Here is a 21,833-nt window from a genome sequence, read left to right on the forward strand (position 1 = left end):
AGAGGCCACAGTCTCCTTTAGAGCTACTTTGAAGTCTACCAAGAGCTACTTAATCAACTAATGCTGGCTTACTCTTCACCTTCTCCCCGAATTCTGTGACTTCTTATTCCTCCTCATTTTTCAAAGACTGTGGCTTTACCTTGGGTGTTTGTGGGTGGGTGTGAATACTTAGCACAATTGTTAAAAACTGAGCTGGATACAAGGGGGGCATTGGCTTTAGCTGTTAATCTTAGAATATATTCTCTAAGGAGAATATAGTGTGTAGCCTATATGCTAGGTCTCTCTCTCTCTCTCTCTCTCTCTGTATATATATATACAATACTGATATAATACTAATATAATACTGATATTGTATATTCTATATAAATCAGTTACCAGCCACATGAATGTCCTTTCTCAAGTGATATATGCTTTTTTTTTTAAATTTATAACCCTGGCTTCCAAAGTTCTTGACCCATCATGGAGAATCACTCCTATTGCGAGCCATGGTTTCTGATGCAATTATTCTCTCTCTGATATATGAGAGCAGAGAAAAGATTGAGAACTTTCCAACTAAATGAACTATGGTGATAGTGAACTTACAAGATCTGAACATTAGGATATTTGAATTATCTGGTTTAACTTTCTATCTATGAAATACAGGCATGCTGAACTCAAGAAAACTGGGAACAAAAGAAGCCTAAGAGGGAAATTTTAAACAAAGGGAAGTGATACAACTTTGAGAGAAAGCAAAAGAAAAAAAAATTTATATCAGGGATTTTTTGTTTTTGTTTCTGTTTGGTTACTTGGTTTCTTTGGGGGTTTTTGCTCTATGAATTAAAATAGTTTATCATCCCTGTTATCTTTGGGATATGAAAGAGTCATAATTGTAGTTGATAAGTTAATTAAACAAGGGAAAGCCTTTAAGTGTAGAAATGAAATGAGACATAATTTTAAAAGTTTCATTACGTTTTAAAGCTCTTGAAGTATCCTGAAATCCCTCTCGGAATCTGTATGAACTTTTTGTACAGCTTCTCATAGATACCAGTGATATTTTTTCCAGTATGCACCAAAATTCATGTTAAATTAGTGGCATGGATAGCTATCGGGTTTTTTTCTTAATTACTATTGTTTTCATATTCTATAACTGGGTGCATACTTCACAAGCTTTTGATGGCTTCTCTACACATCTGGGTAATGACTCTAAAGACAAAAGTGACTTCAGCATTTTAAGATATTTCAGTTAAGTTACACTTATATAGATTCTTTTATCTTTAACTTTTTTTCTGAAATAAGATGAACATATAGGAAATGTACAGATCACTAGTGAACAGCTCAATGTATCTATTTTGAAAAACTGAATATACTCCTATATAACCAACTCAGATGAAGACCAACACCCAGACTGCTTCCAAACGTAGTGATTGATTCTAACTAGAGAGTTGTCTGTCTAGCAACCAAAGCTAAGTAATGTTCAATAGATAATTACAAAAAAAGAAAAATAAATAAATAAATACTTATACCATTGTGCTATAAGAAAATCCATCTATGGATTTCACTAAGACTTCCTTTAGCTAAGACATGCCCTGTTCATAAGAAAATGATAAATGCTCATCTATATCATGGAAATTTAGTGCTATAAGGCATGTAATCTACCATAAATTTCCTCAGATCATTCCCTTTGTGAGATACCACTGAGTGATATCTCCCTAACCCAATGTCAGTATTCTAGAGACTTTCTTGCAATAAGGAATAAATGCCCCTGCTAAAAACCTTACCTCTATATTCAATTTTCCAGTTCTTTCTGGGACTCCATTACTTATGTTAACTCACGGAAATGGCAAAGAAGTCCCTTTGAGACTTGAACTGGTAAAACGTTGTAGTTCTTTTTATGGCACTTGCTCTACCTCCCAGGTTGGTCTTCTGTCCGTTTACTCCAAGAATCCATGAAGCTACCTGTAGCTCCCATCTTCTATCTGAAGTATAAAATTATTCTAAAGTACAAAAATCGGATGACTGTCTCCCTGTTTTCAGCATGGATTCTTCTCTTTTTATGTCAGCTGAAGTCTCTTTATCCATTTTGGGTATTCTGTGTTTAATGTTTAGAGTCATCCAGCAGAGCAAATAAGGTGTATGGACTGAAATATGTAACTTACTTTTAGAAGTATTTATTTTATTCATGTGCTCTATGTATCATCTGTACAATATTTTTTTTTCAAATCGATACATTATCATTGGTTCCTCTACTCCCTATATCCATCTGTCCCTGAATGTATTTCAGTCTCAGTTTAAGTGTGTCGAGCTGAGAGGAATCTCGTAATCTGCTGGTATGAATCATTCATTTTACTGATAATTTATGGGCCAGAGAGCTAAAGTGATTTGCTCACATAATAATAGTGTTTATGCTATCATGCTATCCAAATTCAAATCAAGCTCTATTTTAGTACATTGCACTGCACTAAGATCTTATGTATCTTGTAGCAAATACCTCATATCTGTGCACACATATATACAAATGCTCACACACTGGCATTATGTACATAATACTAGTCCCTGAAAGCATACTAAAAATTAAACCAGTGGCTTTAAAAATCTATGTTGTGATAAAAATATTATTTTTAACATATTAGTTTTAATTTTTAAAACTTTCTAATGCCTATTACATACAGGTTAAAATTCACAAGGAGTGATAAATTGAACATTCATAACCTAAATATAAATGAAACTTTTAGTTGTATAAATATTATTTTAACGTGCTCACCTGTAGCATTAGCCCACTCCAATTTGCCACTAAGAATGAGAAAAATTACCAAAAGGCAGTTGCCACTTGAAAAGGATTGTTGTTGAATTGAAAATTGCAGAAGAGACCAGTTCATAAATATCTGGAGATATGCCCTTTGTGGTTCAGTGCTCATTAGTAGTCCAGTTGGAGGAAACACCGTTGAGCTGAAATGCACAGAGGCTGTGTCTTGTGCTAGGAATCATGTGGTAAAACAAGTAGGAGAGAGGTTGGCAGAAAAATAACTCCTTTTAAAGGGTAGGGACTGAATCTTTGCCTATGTCTATGGCCCAGGTACATTACCTAGGTACATTATCTAGTCTTTGAGTGAAGGATGGAAAATTATTCAGTGGCAAGTATAAAAACAGTTAAAGGGGAGTAATGCAGAATTGCTTGACATGAGAAACTATGGTTTTATTATGCATTTTATGATGCAATTTAAAAATAATGATTTATACTCAAATTGTAAAGGATTGTTCCTGAACATGATATTTTACGATGTCTATTTCATGCCAGGGCTCTGATCATGATTGTTCTCTGAACTCAGGAATTTCTGAGCCTCTGTGTGGCGGGATAACCTCTTTAACTTAAAAGTAGTTCTCTCACTGGAGTTATCCAGCATACACAGATATAAAAAGGCTTTATTTTAATCAAAGCCACTTAAATTCACCACTCCGTGTGATTATTATAAAGCCAACACATGGGAAAATATTTAGAAGGAAAGAGGGACTTTTGTGAGATTAATATATAGATTTAAAGAAAACCAATCTTAAATTCTGGCAATGTTAATTTTAAGCTTTTAATTTGTTTTATTATCAAAATTTAGGAGGAAAATGAGAAAATGGCTTCAGAGATTACCCTAAGCTAAATTGCCATTATTATCTTCACTCATGGGCTCTTGTTATTCTTTTTCATATATATATATTTGCATGACTTCTGTAATGCTGGTGTGATAGAATAGAAAAACAGTCATTAACCAATAGCATCATGTAGTGATATTTTCTCCTTAATATGTGCAAGGACAGGAACTGTATGCCTTTGGGACATGGAAGAGATGAGACACTCTGCAATCATTGTTGATACCTCTCCAGCAGGGCTGTGCCAGCCTGGAAGATGGGCATCAGCAGACTTCCATTAGGCTACGAAAACCAGAGAATGCCTGTACTTGGGATTACCTCTTGCTTAAAGACCCCATCTGAGTCCCTACATCATCCACATTCTGCCTACTTGCTTCTTATTTATTTATTTATTTATTTATTTATTTTCCCTGTGCCATGCAACTCTAGGTTGTAAAATACAGGGAAAGTTTCATAGAAATTATAAAAATATATGTAAAGATATTTAAATGTCATTGGGTGTCACACTAAGGCAAACTTCTTGAGGCTGGGAATCGTATTTATTCTTTTATCAAGTACAGTGTCTCCGATAGGGATGCCCTCAGAACAAGAGGAATTGATTTGAATGTCCTTGCCATTTGGACAGTGTCAATCTCCTATAAACAAGGATGGGTTTTGTGCCTTTAGAGAAAATTTTTAGGACATTACAGTTTATCTGAGACATATGTGGAACAAAGATAAAGGACTAAATACAACCTAGCCAATTTAGATTTAAGAAATAAATTGTAATAATAATAATGAGAATAACTCATTTTCCCCAAATGGTGTAGGAATCGCTTCTCAACCACAACTTCCTACTTAAGACAAATACAAAACAGTGACCATGAAAAATAATGATGAATATTTTTAAGTTTAAAACCAATTAACTGGTGTATTTATTTTTTAAAAAATTTAAGGAGCTGAAAATATAACCAATAAGCCATTAAATGGAAAAACTGGAATGTAAGAAAACTAATGAATCTGAAAAGCATAAATGAATTGATAGTATTTTCATTGCCCAATAAAGTCAGTGATGCAATTGAAAGATGATGGGTTATATAAATCAGTTTCTTAACCTGAGAGAGGAGCTAAACCCCTGAAATTATAAACAAATTTGGATTTTTGACTAAGGATCTTTCTTGGGACAGGATTCCTAACCTTCCTCTGTGTTCTCTCTAGGTAGGCTTACCTAGTCTCACGACTTATGCTTATGACATCAAATTTCTATGTCCAGACCTTACTTGCCCTTGAGCTCCAGACACAGATATGCAAGTACTTACCTGATATCTCTTCTTACATGTCTAATGGTTTTATCCTACATTGCCTCACCTCCTCAGAATCCCATTATTTAAATAACATTCATTTCCACTCAAATGCTTCCGTCACAAATCATTTTTCTCAATCTTTTGATAACCAATTAATGAGTAAGACCTGTCAATGGTATATCCAGAATGTATGACAAATCTGACCACTTTTCTCCAGCGCTAACCTCTACCCATGTCTCCATCATCTCTTGTCCTAACCACTCTAAGAGCTTTCTAGTAGGTCTCCCTACTTTCGCTCTTACCTACCCTAAACCACTTACCTTACAGTAGCTAGAATATATCCTTAAGATGGAAACAGCCTCATGACACTTTCCACAGAAGACAGAGCAAAGGTTTTCTATCACACTTAATATTTTCAATGGCCTAATTACAGCTTGCAAGGCCCTTACCTACCATACGTCTACCTATTTGTTCTCATTTCCTCAATCCTGCCCTCTTAATCTCCGTACGCTAACCACTGTGGTCATCTTAGTGTCTGGTACTCTTTCTTTTTTTAATTTTTATTTATTTATTTTTTTAGTGTCTGGTACTCTAAGGCACCAAGCATGCTTTCCTTCTGGGCTTTTGCATGACATCACCACGTGACTCATCCTTCACATTGCAGCTTTACCGTCCCCTCTTTAGAGGGTTCTCTCCTTGTCACACAGTCTCATCAAGTCCCACAATTCTCTCCATCATGACATCTGTTTTATTTCTGTTGCCGCATTTATCATACCTGAAATTGTGCTATTACCCTGTTATTGCCTATGCTCTGTCTCTGCTCACAAGAATGTAAGCTCCATGAGGGCAGAACCTTGTCTGTCTTCTTCACTGTTATATCCTGGCGCCTAAAACAATGCTAGTCGTGTGACAAGAGAACAGTAAATTAGTGAAAGAATGAACGGGACTTTTCAGAGTGGAACTCTAGGAAAGCTTAAGCTGGTGGAGGTAAATCTCCATCTCCTTAAATCCTGAAAAGTTAGGCTGAGAAGACAGGATTGCCAAATCTCCCTCATCAAGGGAAATCAGAGAATTGAGATGACGATTGTCGCTCCTTGTCCCTTTTATATTTTTCACCATTCTTAACTATAGCATCAGAATAATCTACATGGCTTGCAGTTTTATATGGTAAAAGCTAGAATAAAATACACCAGATATTAAGGTGATGTCTCTTGGTGATACAAGTCTTTTTTTTTTTTTTTCTTTCCCTCCAGTATACTTTTTTGGGTTTCTGTGTTTTCTTAAATACTTTGTTTTATAGATGAAAAACATTTATAAAAACCCTTTATTTATGACTCAAAACTCATGTAAGATGCCACTCCTCAATGATGTCTTTAGCTATCCTATGCAGTTACACATAAACCCCACAAAATATGATATATGCCTTTCTTAAAACCCCGGAAGTACTTTCTCTTTATGCATACATGTGTTTGCCTTTGCACATGTATACCACAAATAATAATGATAAAATAAAAGCTGCTTCTAGATATTTGTAGTATCAGGTGGCTCACACCACACTATAGCTCATGAATTATTGATAACCACTCTCTGACATAGTACTACATCTTCCCCTAAAAGTGAGGAAACCAAGTTGCAGAGAGGCTTAGTAATTGCCTCAGAATAAAATAGCTAGATTTTTCTACAGCAGGGACCACTTCTGACTGACTTACCTCTGTATCTTCAATGCTAACATGATGCCTGGGAAATCGTAGGTGCTGTATATATTTATAGATGAATTGAAGAGTTAGTTGGCATTTGAATCCATGTGCGAGTGACACCTAGACTCTTTCTTACGTGCAGTACCACACTGTATCTTTGGTCTTATCTCTCTGTGTACATTAATCCAAAATCTTATTAATTGAAACCCTCTTTAAAATTAGTAATAAGTTCAGTGCAATTTGTATTATATTTTATATTCAAGGCAGGATTAAATACTGGAATGAATGAATGAATGAATGAATGAATGAATCTTTCAGAATTAGTACACAAACTAGGGTCTTGGATTGGGAAGTTTTTTTTAAGCAATCGATTTTTTCTTTTTTTTTTTTTCTTAAATATTTTATTTATTCATGCATGAGAGACACAGAGAGAGAGGAAGAGACAGAGGCAGAGGGAGAAGCAGGCTCCATGCAGGGAGCCCGATATGGGACTTGGTCCCAGGACCCTGGGATCACACCCTGAGCCAAAGGCAGATGCTCAACCACTGAGCCACCCAGGCGTCCCAGATTTTTTGAAGTTGAATATTTACATAATCATATTCCTACTAAAGTTACCTTCTTTGGAAGATTATCACAAGTGAAAAATGACCCTAGAGTAATCATAAAGTTTTGAATAAGAGATTTTGAAGTACAATGATGTTTGTCTTTTGGCTGGGAATCAGAAATGGTCAAGACAATTATTAGAGGATTTTATATGAAAATAGAGTCCTAGGGTAGTTACTTAATTTTTTTTAATATCCTAAAATATTGGCCTCTAAAAGCTTAACATAGCAAGTATTATGGAGTATAATTGGGTTTTATTTGTTTAATAGCAAATAAGGGCATATTATACATTGAATTTCTCATTTTTTGATAATGCAGAAAACAAAGCAAAAAACGGGCCTAGAATAAAATTCACTTGAATTTAAAAACGAGTATCACTATTACTTCAATTCTTTTTAAAAATGTTTTTTAATATTTTTAAGTTAAAATTACAGACAATGGTTTTGTATTACTTATGATAGTTATGTTATCTGTAGTCATTTCAAACACTGAATTATGGAATAATGAAATATTGCCCCTACAAGAAATAGGAGGTTAGGTTCCCACAAGCCTCTGGTCATAATATTTTTATCAACTGACCAGTACAGAACCTTTTTGTGTGTGTGTTTCTGTTTCAACTTCTCTTGTTTAATACATATTAATTGATTTATTAATATTGAACTCACAGCCCACAGCATTATAACCTGTACCTGGGAGCAGCTTATCTAACATACATCCTTTTTCTTCGTAAGACACATCATAACTTTCCTACAGTTAGGAATACTACACAGCACTTAGGCACTACATCCAGGGATCTTTTAATTTTTATTGATTGTTTGGTGTGTGTGTGTGTGTGTGTGTGTACAATATAATGATTCAACAGTTCTGTACATTACTCAGTGCTCATCATAGTACGTGTACTCTTTAATCCTAATCATGTATTTCACCATCGGGACCATCTTAAATAGCAAGCAAGATCAATAAAAACCACAAAAATGGGAGAAACATGGTATTTAGTACGCGGTGGAAAGAACACTTGGTAAGAGGTTGAGAATGGAACCAAAGAGGCAGTGTGCTGCCTTTTTTGACATCAGCTGGAAACTTGGTGCCACGTGGCTCAAATTTTCACCCAATCGCTCAAGTCCGCGAACGACCATGAGAGAACATGTACTGACTTGGGGTTACAGGTAAATATTAGCAAGTAGGTCAACTCACACATCCTGACTCTACAAATGAGGATCAGCTGCATGTGAAATGCAGTTCTTAAATGTACAATTCAGTGGATTCTGATAAGTGTATGGACTTACACACCCAGCCTGCAGTTGAGATATAGGATATGATCACCTCAGAGAGTCTCCTGCCACTCCCTGTGCATTTCCACCTGTGCCTCCTCTCCTGGGCCATCTGACCTGATTTCTATCATCATAGGTTAGTTTTGCAGTTCAGGATTTTCCTATGTAAGGATTCATCCAGTGTTCTTTTTTTTTTTTTTTTTTCATCCAGTGTTATTTTTCATGTCCACATTCTTCCAGACACAAAATGTTGTTTGCACCAGTAGTTCATTCTTTTTTATTACATAACCACATTTCCTTGTATGACTATACACTGTGTGGATAGACAATTATTTTCAGTTTAGGCCTATAATAAATAAAGCTGCCAAAAACATCCCTGTGCGAATATTTTTGCTACATATATTTTGATTAGGGGGAGGAAATATTTAGGAGGGAAATTGTTGGGTGATAGGATTAACACATGTTTAATTTTATTAAATACAAAACAAAACATAACTGAGCTGCCAAATAATTTTTCAAAGTGGTTGTATAATTTTACATTCTCGCGGGAAGTGTATGAGTTCAGATTGATCCTGATCGTGGCTAGTTCTTTTAGGTTTCTCCCCTGAAGTGGGTGGAAAATTGTGTATCATTATGGTTTTAATTTCCCTCATGACTCACAACAATAATAAAAAATGTCATCCAATATGCTTTCCTCTACGTATTTATCTATCTTAAAGATTCCATTTAAGTGTCTTTTTCAAGGCGAAGACATGTTTTTTATATGTATATTTTTGTTGGAGTTTGATTTGCCAACACACAGTATAACACCCAGTGCTCATCCCATCAAGTGCCCCCCTCAGTGCCCATCACCCAGTCACCCCAAACCCCTTGCCCACCTCCCTTTCCACTACCCCTTGTTCATTTCCCAGAGTTAGGAGTCTTTCATGTTCTATCACCCTCTCTAATATTTCCCACTCATTTTCTTTCCTTTCTCCTTTAATCCCTTTCACTATTTTTTATATTCCCCAAATGAATGAGACCATATAATGTTTGTCCTTCTCCGATTGACTTATTTCACTCAGCATAATACCCTCCAGTTCTATCCACGTCGAAGCAAATGGTGGGTATTTGTCGTTTCTAATGGCTGAGGAATATTCCATTGTATACAGGGACCACACCCTTCTTATCCATTCATCTTTCGATGGACACCGAGGCTCCTTCCACAGTGTGGCTATTGTGGACATTGCTGATAGAAACATCGGGGTGCAGGTGTCCCTGCGTTTCACTGCATCTGTATCTTTGGGGTAAATCCCCAGCAGTGCAATTGCTGGGTCATAGGGCAGATGTATTTTAACTCTTTGAGGAACCTCCACACAGTTTTCCAGAGTGGCTGCACCAGTTCACATTCCCACCAACAGTGTAAGAGGGTTCCCCTTTCCCACATCCTCTCCAACATTTGTGGTTTCCTGCCTTGTTAATGTTCCCCATTCTCACTGGTGTGAGGTGGGATCTCATTGTGGTTTTGATTTGTATTTCCCCGATGGCCACTGATGCAGTTCATTGTCTCATGGGCTTGTTGGCCATGTCTATGTCTTCTTTGGTGAAATTTCTGTTCATCCAAGACATGGTTTTAAAGCGACTTTTTGTCTGTACCTGTAGAGGAAAGCATTTGGCAGTCTCTTTAGCTTCCAGAAATAAAAGAGTTTCCTGCCTGCCCAAGCACCTTATAACCTGTTCTGTCTGACCACAGTGATCATATTTATTTTGCGGTTTGGATGGACACATAAAGGTGAGCAAGATTAAATGAGATCAAGTTCCTTATGATATGGAATTTATAAATAACATAAGATACTGCATGGCATATTTATAAGGGATATATTTTTCCCTTTTTGTTACATAAATGGATAATCGATAACTTATGAAATCTGTCAGTAGCACATCAGAACAGTGTAACTGCCTAAATATGGATTTGTGTCCTCAGAAATTTTTCTCTCTGGATTGAATATTGAGCAAGACTTGAAATTTCAGTCATTGTAATTTTATTTGAAACATTTTCAAACAGATGTTGCATCTTGGTTTGCTACTCTATTTTAAATACTTTCTTTTTTTCAATATTCATTAAACTAGTCTCTTCTTCTTGTCTCTAATAAGAGAAACATCTGTTTCTTCTTGTTCTATCTGTGAAAACTCCTCAAGAGCCTTACTTTAAAAAATAATACCATTAGAAAGACAGCCTAGATAGAATATGCTTCATTAACATTTTACATTTGCATACAAAACAAGTTTTTCTAGCAATTATAAGTTAGAGAAATGTAAGCGAAAATATTATAAAGCAATTTAGTTATCTTATGAAAAAAATTAAGACCAGAAGCTGGAACATGGTTTCAAAGATGTTGATTTTAGGTTAAAAACTCTCTTTGTAAAACTATGTTTCCTTTTAGAACACACAGTTGAAAAGTTTTGATTGTTATGAATTAATAATTAGAGGTATCCATTATAAAGTAATATCAAATAACCATTAAGTGTAAAACTACATCAAACTGGTTTATTTTTACAACACAGATACTTTGAAAAATATGTACTCTGGTTTATATCACTCTTCTCAAAATTAGTCACCCATGCTTGCTTGCTTGGAATTATATTTAATATTATTAATTATATTTATATTATATTTAATTTCTGGAAATACTTCACAGACATTCAGCGAACCATTATCTATTTTTTTCAGAACCATATCTATTGAATAATGTAGTTAAAACACAATTTGAAGAGGGTAAAGCAGACCTGTAACTATCACATAATAAGACAGATTCATTATGTAGCTCAAAGTTAGCTTAAATGAGCTTAAAAATTGTTGCCTCTGATATTAATAAAAGACACAATCAGCTATCCTGCCAAATCCTCCAATTCCTCACCACTGACACTGAATGATTGGATTTACATGGGGGAGGAGGATATTCTTAAAGAAAACCAATTTTAATCATTTTATAATAGTTAATGCTTACAGAAGTTAACAACAAGCTAAGTTGCTATTTAGAAAGTGGGGCTCCCTGACTGTTTAAGGAACAGGAGCTACTTACTGAGGGCGGACTATGTGGCAAGTGCTTCTCTAAATAATCCCATACGTACACATAATCCTCACAACAACCCTATGAGGTAGATACTTTTATTAGTCCTATATAATAGGTAAGAAAACTGAGACAGGCTGAATTGCTGAAGGTCTGGCCATTAGGGGAGCAGAAATGAGGTTTGTATCCAGATGGTCTGACTTCTGAATCCCTGCTCTGTCCATTATGCTGTCTGCCCCTCTGCAGGTGAGTCTGTAAGCCAGACACTCTGGGCTCTAAATCCTTTCTCAGTCCCTTATAGGGCATGGTCCCTGTGACCCCACATAGAGGGAAGTCCCCCATTTTTTCAACAAGAACATTAAGAATACCTTTTAACTAACGTGAATGTAAAAACTTTTAGTTCTATAAGTGAATATATGTACAATATTTACCTAATTATTGTGTGTTTTTAAACTCACGTACGTAAATAATTTAGGAAGTTTATTCTCCACTCTTACTTTCTGGAAATAATTTGTTTTAATCTCTTCACCTGCTGCTTTAACATCAATTCTTTGTCATAACCTTGTGAGTCACCTAGCACATTTTTTTCAGGACAAATCATCATCACCTCTAAGTAATTTGTACACAGGAATTTTTTTTTCACCTCTAATGTTGTCACTGGACATATTTTTCTAAGCTTCACGTGTCCATTAGCATAATGCTAGGATACACTTTTTTTCAGTTGTCTTCTATGTGTTTATTTATGATTTGCACATTAAGACTTATTTTATTGCCATGTTCTTTAGAGGGCTTACTTACAACTACACCAATATTTGTAATTGTAATTCCCCCCAAAATAATAAACTTAACTCTTAGCTTCTTTCTCTATAAAATGAGACTATTTAAAACCTTAAAAAAATTATTTGACATGATACTAATATAAATATCCTGCTCCCTGGGTGCCAGGCACTGCTTTAATGCTATAGAAATAGTAAATAATCTACTCCTCAAAACACATCTGTGAGGGGGAGAGTGTTATTTTCATTCCAGAGAAGAGAAGCCTGAGGCATGGAGTGGTTAGTAATGTGCCCAGGTTGGCCAGGGGCAGAGCAAACGCAGGCAGCCTGGCTCCTGAACCATCCTCCTCATCCTCGTGCTGTTTTCCGTCCTGCTGTCTTGCTGCTCACTGCTGGGAAGGGTCAGTGCAGCCACATATACAGTGTCACGCACAGTGCCACACACACGTGACGAGCTCAGAAAGGGCTAGCCATAGGAGACGTGGGCATCTTTTCTCAGTATCAGTAATTAGCTTCCTCCTTTTTTGGTCTGACCCCAAGCCACTGTGCAGCCACTAGGACCCCCTGCTTCCAGGAGTCTGGGTCCCCATTGAGTCTGTTTCCTGGGATACCCACTGGCTCTTGAAGAGAGTGGAGGAGTCCCATGTCTTCAACAACAAATGAAAAGTGCTGCTTTCGTCTTGTTTGCTAATGTGTTCTTTGTTATGTATGACTCATACATTCCTTTCTTTTTTCTTAAGATTTTATCCATTTATTTGAGAGACAGCAAGCAAAAATTATGATTTTATCCATTTATCCTGGGATCATGACCTGAGCCAAGAGAGACGCTCAACCGACTGAGTCACCTAGGCACCTGTGACTCACAAATTTCTAATAAAACTTGAGATGATGATATATTTTTTTCTGAATAAATGTATTGGTATTTATTGCAAGTACCCATCTTATAGCAATGGCCTCATCAACTGTGGTATTCTGAGCGAATTTCAAATATTGAACTCCATAAACTCTTAACTTTAATAAATGTTCAATTTCATACGATTTAAAATTTGGTAAAATTGTTAGTTTCTAAAAAACGCCTTCAAGACAGTATTCCTTATAGCTTTTATGAAGCAAAAGTAATTCTGCACTGTACCCTCTAAGGTCCAGGAAATTGCAAAGGCAAAAGAAAAAAAAAAAACTGGAGCAAGTTTGCAGGAGAGGTCACATAAAATTAAAAAAAAAACAAAAAACTAGTCCTTGTGTAAAAAAAAATGAATACGGAGTTTCACAAAGTATGGAGATGATTTAGATAAATACTCATGGGCTTATTCTTATGTGCCTTAAAGAAAATGCTAGATCCCAATTTTCATAACTTGCATGTAAAATTTTTATTTTAATTACAACTGTAAGGGAAAACCATCGATGTAAGAAAATACTAAAAGACATGTGGCATGTAGGAGATTACACGACCACAAAAATCTGATGGTGCAAATGCTGAAAGTTAGCAAATGAAACTGGATGGTGTGGCAGTTATTTACCTATTTGCCATCCTAAAACTACATGAGAACAAGGACATCCCAGAAATTGAGCTGTGTTCAGATGCTGAGGCAAAGGAAGTGTGTTTGTGTGTGTGTGTGTGTGTGTGTGTGCGCGCGCGCAGGTGTGCATGCGCTGGTATAGGAGCACAGTGATCACGGATGCACAGAGGTTATATAACATGTTTTGTTCTGGTCTGTTTTGTTTTCGTTTCTTTTTTTGTGATAACTGAGTCTCTGCAACCAGATCCATATGCGTTTCAATTCTTAGTTCTGCCATTTATTAGCTATGGGGTGTTTAAACATTATTAGATTTAGTTCTCTCACATATTTATTTGAGACAATAATTTCTAAAACATTTGGTGTGAATTATAAATGAATCACATGCAAGGTCTTAGCAGATTGAATAGCATATCGAGCTTAGAACACTGTATCTTTTTTTGTATATTTTTTATTGGAGTTCGATTTGCCAACATATAGTATTAACACCCAGTGCTCATCCCATCCAGTGCCCCCCTCAGTGCCCGTCACTGTATCTTTAAATACATCTATACACAGAGCTAATGCCATTAGATTCTGCTCTAGAAAAAAGACTTTAGGCTATTATTGTTTTATAATGTGTGGTTGAAAAGGATTTTTTAAAAGCAGCATATTTTCTTTTGAGCAAACGGATCATTCATTCCTCATGGAAGAATTGAACTTCTTTGTATCTGAGAGCCTATTCCTGTCATAGATGGCTAAGGCATACCTCTTGAAAATTAAAAGTACAAAACAATATTTAGGATTAAAATAAGTAGAAATCACGGTTTAAGCTCAGATGCGGCAGTAGTTGCTATCAACAAGCCTGCTTTTATCTGAGTCTTAATTTCTCTAGTAATTAAGATTCTTGAGAAAAAAAAAACTTTTTATTTTTACCTGATTGGAATAGAAGGCCTTTTTGCTCTAAATGACTAAGCTGATGATGTCCATTTATAAATTAATTGTCTGATGAAGAAATGTTCACAGGAAGTTTTAGAAAGACATTCTGGTCTACTGTTTAGAACAAAAAGATCTGTCAGCTGATGGTATTTTATACGTGACCTTTTCTGGATGTGTGATTATTTAGAATTAATTTGAGATTGAGCATTTGTAACATTGATGTCCTCGGGATCCATGCCCCAAAATTGCATTTCAAAGCAGGGTTCATCACATTATAAAGGCAAAAGCCAAAACCACGCCCTTCTATAGTTAATCAACACTAAAACTAGTTTTATAGTCTCCCAAAAAATGTTATGGTGAAGACATGGTCTTCTGTGCAACTGTTCTGTGAGAGAACCCTGATGTAACCTGCTTGAGGAGGAAATATTTCGGTAAACACTACTGACTTGTCTGACAGCTAACTTATTTTAATTTTAGAATGAGACTTCACGTACTAATTTCATAGCACAAAATTATGCATAGATCTTAAACATTTCGTTACTTGGAGGTTATTCAGTATTAATTACTTCAGTAAAGGGATTTTCTACTTACCTCCATTGAAATAAAATAGGCTGAATATATATTTCTAAATTAAAATTTGAAAATCCTAAAAAAAAAAAAAAAACCTGCGGTGCAGTTATTTGTAATGATACTTACCAGTAAAACACCAGTAAATACTACCTATATGTGACCATCTTATAAGTTCCAACAGGCTTTAATATTTTTCATTAAAATAGTATTTCTGTTTAATAGCGCAAGCCAACCAGCAGTTCATGCTTTTTCTGCGAAGGACCACACAGTAAATCGTTCAGGCTTTGTAAATGGTAACAAGTCTCTATAGCAACTACTTGACTCCGCCTTTGTAGAACAGGAAAATATATAAACAAATAAGCGTGGCTATCTTCCAATAAAACTTTATGTGGGAACTAAAATCTCAATGCTTATATAATTTTCACATGTACTTTATTATTCTACTTATGTATTTTTAACTATTTAAAGATGTGATTCTTAGCTCTCAGGCCATACAAAAAAGGGGGCAGCAGGTCAGATTTGACTTATAAACTCATTTGAAGACCTCTAATCGGAGGTTTGGAGCTGTCATCTATGCTTCATTGACTTGCTCTTATTTTATTTTTAGGTTTTTTGTTTTGTTTTGTTTTTTGTTTATTTGTTTTGTTTGTTTGTTTTTGTTATTTGTTTGTTTGTTTGTTTTTTGGTTTTTTTTGGTTTTTTTTTGCTAGGGTTCCCTTTCGTTTGTGAATCTGAAGTTTATCTTCAAGTAACTTCTTCCTGTGGATTCTAAATTATTCTATCTGGACTAGAACAAAATATCTTCCCTTTTCCATAGCATAGGCCTTTACAAGTTCAGAGAAAGCCACACTTACTCTCAAGACTTCCTCTCTCTCTTTGTTAGTATTTACTCAACTCTTTCCAGATGTTTATGTTCAATGGCTGATCTCCTTTGTTTGCTCCTTATTTTTCTAATTATTCTTTGCAAAGTGAGCTCAAACTGAACAAATATTTTTTTAAGTTATTGTCCGTCCAATGGAGAGTTTAAAAGAATCCTTGTTTCCAAAGATCTTTGTACTAAGCAACAGTGAAATGTAGTTGTTAGGAGTGGAAGCTGTCGATTTTAGCTTTGTTGGTTTATTTCTTTAAATATAACCGAATTCATTATAAAGATGCCTTATTTATCAATGATCAGATAACCCTGGTATTATTTCCTATGCTTACAAGTGGTTAATTAGCATATATTTTTTAGTGCTTACTTTCTACAAACTGATATACTTGCCAGGCACGGTTATTGAGAGGAAAATAATAGTACAAAAAATGTTCTTAAAACAGAGACATTAGAGAAAAGTCATAAATCCATTTTCTCATCAGAAAGTGGCTTTTAGTAAACCTGATCATAGAATAAGTAATTAAATTAAAATAGTTTATCATCACCTTCCAAACAGCTTTATTCACTCCATTCATTTTCCCAGGTATGCCGAAGGCACATTAATGATTATTTCCCTACTTTATTGGGTTCTGCCATGCCTTATCTGTCCAATGGAGGATAGAACCACTTATCATATTAAAGAAACATGATATTAATTGCAAGTAGCACTTAATTTTTCTAGATGAAAATAGACTATTTTTTACCATTAAATTTCTGACCTTTTTGGCATTGAAAATTGTTTTAAACTATACCATCTTTAGAAAATAAATTGACTTTTTTACTTAACAGGTTCTGGGCTGAACGATGGACAGTGGCATGAGGTTCGTTTCCTAGCTAAGGAAAATTTTGCCGTTCTCACCATTGATGGAGATGAGGCTTCAGCAGTTCGAACTAATAGTCCTCTTCAAGTTAAAACTGGCGAGAAGTACTTTTTTGGAGGTAAGACTGCCATTTTTTTATTGGTTAACTAGTACATTGTTAGAAATGGAGTTTCAATGAAGTTTGGTTATGAAGTATTTATATTTGATTCAGTAGACTCAGCAGATCTCAGAAAAAAAACCAAACTCTTATTCCACGAGTTACAAAGAGTGGCAAATTTATGCTTCTTCATGTTAAAGGTACTTGCATCATGTCACCATATTCTTCTAGTTTAATTCAAATATTCAAAGTATAAAGTATGAGATTCTGAATGCATTCATTCTCATAATACTATCCTCAAGAGTCAGGCCCTTGGGTCACCTACTGCTATGTAATTAATTACTCTAAACCTTAGTGGCTTAAAACAGTAAAAGTTGCCTCACAGTTATTCTAGTCCTGATTTTTTTTTTAAATAGGCTTCCCACCCAATATGGAGCTTGAACTCATGACCCCAAGAGTCCCATGCTTCATCACCTGAGCCAGCCAGGCTCCTCTGTGTCACAGTTATTCTAGGTCATGGATTCAGGAAGAATTTAGCTGGCTGATTCCAATTTGTGGTCCCTCGTGAGGTTTTTCTACCCCAGCACTTGACTGTGACTGCATTATCTGCAGCCTTGCCTGGGCTAGAGAGTCAGTTTCCAAGAAGGTGTGCTCACTAGGTTGACAGCTGGTACTGGTTGTTGTCCGGGGCGCCCTGGTTCTCCTCCAAGTGGCTCTGATTTTCCAGGCCTGTCTTCTTCAAGCTCCCTCTCTCATAGGTGATGTGTCTGAGAGAGGAGATCAGGGGAGAGAAGTGAGAGGAGAGGAAAACCAGTAAATGAGAGAGAAAGCTTCCTAGATGGAAGCCAAGGTTGTTTTATAATCTAGTCTTGGAAGTGACATCCCATCACTTCAGTTATACACAGTTTGGTAGAAGTGAGTCAGTAAATCCAGACCACACTTAGAGGAAAGAGATTACATGAGGAGACATGCACTGAGAACATCTCTGAGGCTGCCTACCACGGATCGCCTTACAGGAGAGCCAGCTTATTACACATCTCTTGGTTCTTAAGTCATGAAAAAATTATTGAAAAGAAGGTTCTCTTAAAACAATAAATTCTACTATATGTAAAAAAGTGTTGTAGCGTGGACTTGGGCATACTTTTTTAGTTCAAAAAATATATACTGCCAGAATTTTTTTATCATTAATGAAACATGAGGACATGTTTTTATTAAAGTGGTAGGTAAAAAAAATAAAAATAAAAATAAATAAAAATAAAATAAAGTGGTAGATATGTTGTTTAAATCAATATATATCTTTCACTAGATTATTGACTTCCTCACCCTAAATCATGCAGCAGAAGATTTAAAAAAATATATTGCGTTCTTAGAAAAGGCTTTGTTAAACTTTCAAAAAACATGTGTGTACATATATCTGCTTCTGAAAATCTATTTATTAATATTCACATTTATTTAACTGTCTGTATATCACTATGTTTATATATATTTCTAATTAGTAGAATAAGCCTTTTTGAGAATAGTCACCTTGTAGATCTTGTTCCCTGTTATATCCTCCACGGTCTTAGAAAAATTCCTGGAATATAGATGACCAATAAATATGAATGAATTAGTAAATTTAGAAAAACAAGCAAGGCAAGCATTTTACTCCCAGTTGTTTGAAAGAAGAAATAGAAGCCCACAGAGCTTTATTGACTTGCCACTGAGTTTGTAGCCAGCACCTGAACTCAAGACCTCTGACTCTTGTACCAGGGTCTTTCTCACTATGCATCAAGATATAATGAGTGACAACTCAGAGGCAAAAGACCTGAGCTAGACCTCTCTGTCTTGAATCTTACATTGTGTTCATTGCAAGTTAAAAACTACACATTTTTTGCAAGGCTCTTGTTAAATATTTGATGATTGGTTGAAAGTCAGACAAGGTGTCTTATGAGTGAATGAACTGGGGCTTATGGGTGTGAGAAAACGTAACCTAGCAGCCCAACTGGTTTTCCGGCGAAAGCATATTTAATATGATGGGATTTTGGCGAATAGTTTTCATTGCTGCCATAGAAAATGGATCACAGTAGTCAGTTGGAAAACTATTGATAATCCCTACCCATCCAAATGGCAGTGGAATATCTTTGGTCGTGGATGAGCATGCTGAATGCCTAAGGCAAGTTTTTGATCTCTTTCCATCTAGATGGGTAGCCTCATCGCTATAACCAACAAATAAGGCACAGAGTTAATGGCATATGAGGGCTTCATAGTGTGCTACTTACTATTGCTTTACAGATTTTGGGTTTTAAACCAGGTGGTTAGGAGCATATTTTCTCCCTTTTGAGTCTTTGGTCTGCCATTGGGAAATGCTGTCAGCAGATGATAACGATGCTTCTCTGGTTATATCTTCATCAGCTGAATCCATGGAATATATGAGAATCACCAGGGGAACTTGTTACATTTCAGAATTCTCAGCCCCCACTCCTGGAACTCAATATAGAATGCTGGGAAAATAAAGAATCCTAAGTTTCAAGTTATTCTGGCACAAATGATCTGAGGAACAGAATTATAGATCAACCTTAGCCAATTTGCATGCACATCTTTCAGATTCTCCTGAAAGACCGTGTCAGTCACCAAAAAGTAAGATAAGTGAGAATTAGCTACCGCCGTGTAGCTTAGCCACCATGGAGCAGTAAAAAGAAACCACAGGCCAAGGTCTGGTGCACATACAGACGTTGATTAAATGAACATTTTTATTAGCGAGCTGGCACAATGCAGTTAATGCAAATTCTTCTGTAAGCTCATTGAAGTCCTAGCTCTCTGACTTGCTATACTTTGAATAAAATGTTCTCTTTGGGCAGCTTTCACAGGATTTTAGAAGCAGGATTCAGCTATCCTCAGCCAATGCCAAACAGCAGAAAGTCTCCTAAGCTGATGGCTGGCACACGATCACTAAGTGATCCAGATTCCAGAACTATGTCCAAGGCTTCAGGTCACCAGCTTCACTTGTCTTACCCTGTCTGCACACAGGCTGTGGGTATCTCTAAAAGGTGTTGTGCCAAACTACATATCCTTAATATCTTTAATTTCACGACTGAGATATCTTCCCTGACATTTATCTAACATTTATGCTGATTAACAAAGCCCTAATTTCACCAAAGAAAACCCAGTTTGGCATTTAGTAAGTTGATTAGAGGAACAGGCAGCAGAAATCCTGAGTCGCTGCCTCTGGGATGCTGCTTTCAGATTAGAGCGTGAGCTGTGTCTAGATTGTAAGTTAAACACGCACAAGGCTTCCTCTTGTCTGTGCTGACAAATTTAAAGTTAGTTGTAGATGTTGTAAATAAAAACATCTTAAGAAACATTAGTAGAGTGGAAAGAAAATTGACTCCCTTCTAAAATATGAGCTTTGAAACACACATTCCTGGCTTGGGGTTGTGGCTTCACTCAGTTGATAGGTCATTTTAATGACTTATCTTACTTCTTCATCCAATTGAAAGGCAGTAGAATTTTAAATAATGTAGTGAATATTCCCAGCATTACCTGTTAAAACCAGGGTCCGACTCCAGGGGATGCTACGTGCTGACTCCATTTCCAATCCGTGTGGAGTCTTTAACTCATCAGGGACAGCCCAGCCCCTTTCTAAGAAAGATCTGAGGTTTCAGACCATGTGCTCCTCTAAAGCATCTGACTGACGTCCCCACAAATCAAAGCATCCCTTCCTCCTTGGTGAAAAACAAATTGTTTTCTTACCAGGTGAAAGCCTTAACTAAAGGCTTGCTGGCCTTATGTACTCAATTACAGATTCCTGAACGTGTGCACACTTGGTTTCTTTTGAAGTAAAGTCCTGGTCATGTAGCTTCTATTCTTTGTGGCTGATTCCTACCAGCGTGGAGCTTTATCTCTCCACGCCTGTGCCCTGTTAATCCCAGAAAATGCCTTAGTTCTCCTCTGGAGCACTCGTGATCAGATATTTAAGGACCAAGAATTCTTCTGCCTTGTTCTTTCTTGGGAATAAACAGAAAAAAAAAGAGATTATTTATTTGGGATGTTTCCTCAGCAGCAGTTATTTTGGTTGCTTTAATTCTTTACTCTACCACCCAACTGGAGTTACTTTTGATAACACTTCATTGATTTTAACAATCAAAGGAAATGTATTTATTGACTGTTTACTCTGGCTTCTGATACCGGCCAGAGCCTCATGGTCATGAGAGAATAGAAGGATTTGTAAATGTCTAAATTTTCTCAGGATTGGTATTTGTATATTATTATTATTTTGTTGCTTTCATTTGGAAGGAAAGGAACAGTGGGCTGAAGAGAAGAGGTAAGAAAGTTTGAGAGCTAGTCTTCCTGGAAGAGGGTGGCTGCTCTCAAGAGAGACTTTCCTTCCAAATATACATGGATTATTTCATTTATCTTTTCTGCTATAAAACTGGGATCTTGGGATCCCTGGGTGGCTCAGCGGTTTGGCACCTGCCTTTGGCCCAGGGCGCCATCCTGGAGACCCGGGATCGAGTTCCACATTGGGCTCCTGGCATGGAGCCTGCTTCTCCCTCCTCCTGTGTCTCTGCCTCTCTCTCTCTCTCTCTCTATGTCTATGTCTATCATGAATAAATAAATTTTAAAAATCTTTATAAAAAAAAACTTGGATCTCAGTTTGTTCATTTATACCCAAAAAGGTTATAGAGCCTTTAGTATAACCCATGCTAAGTGCTGGGTTATGCTAGATGCT

General features: G+C 36.2%; 1 protein-coding gene across 1 annotated transcript in view; it reads left to right on the plus strand.

Annotated features, from left to right (window-relative positions):
- Nucleotides 1–21,833, plus strand: part of CNTNAP2 (contactin associated protein 2) — a 1,951,553-nt gene that overhangs the window by 1,025,251 nt on the left and 904,469 nt on the right. The window contains exon 9 of the mRNA XM_041753355.1: nucleotides 16,997–17,146. Within this exon, the coding sequence (XP_041609289.1) occupies nucleotides 16,997–17,146 (150 nt within the window). The remainder of the gene's footprint in view (nucleotides 1–16,996; nucleotides 17,147–21,833) is intronic.

Source organism: Vulpes lagopus, chromosome 4 (genome assembly GCF_018345385.1).
Source record: "Vulpes lagopus strain Blue_001 chromosome 4, ASM1834538v1, whole genome shotgun sequence".
Classification (NCBI taxonomy): Eukaryota; Metazoa; Chordata; class Mammalia; order Carnivora; family Canidae; genus Vulpes; species Vulpes lagopus.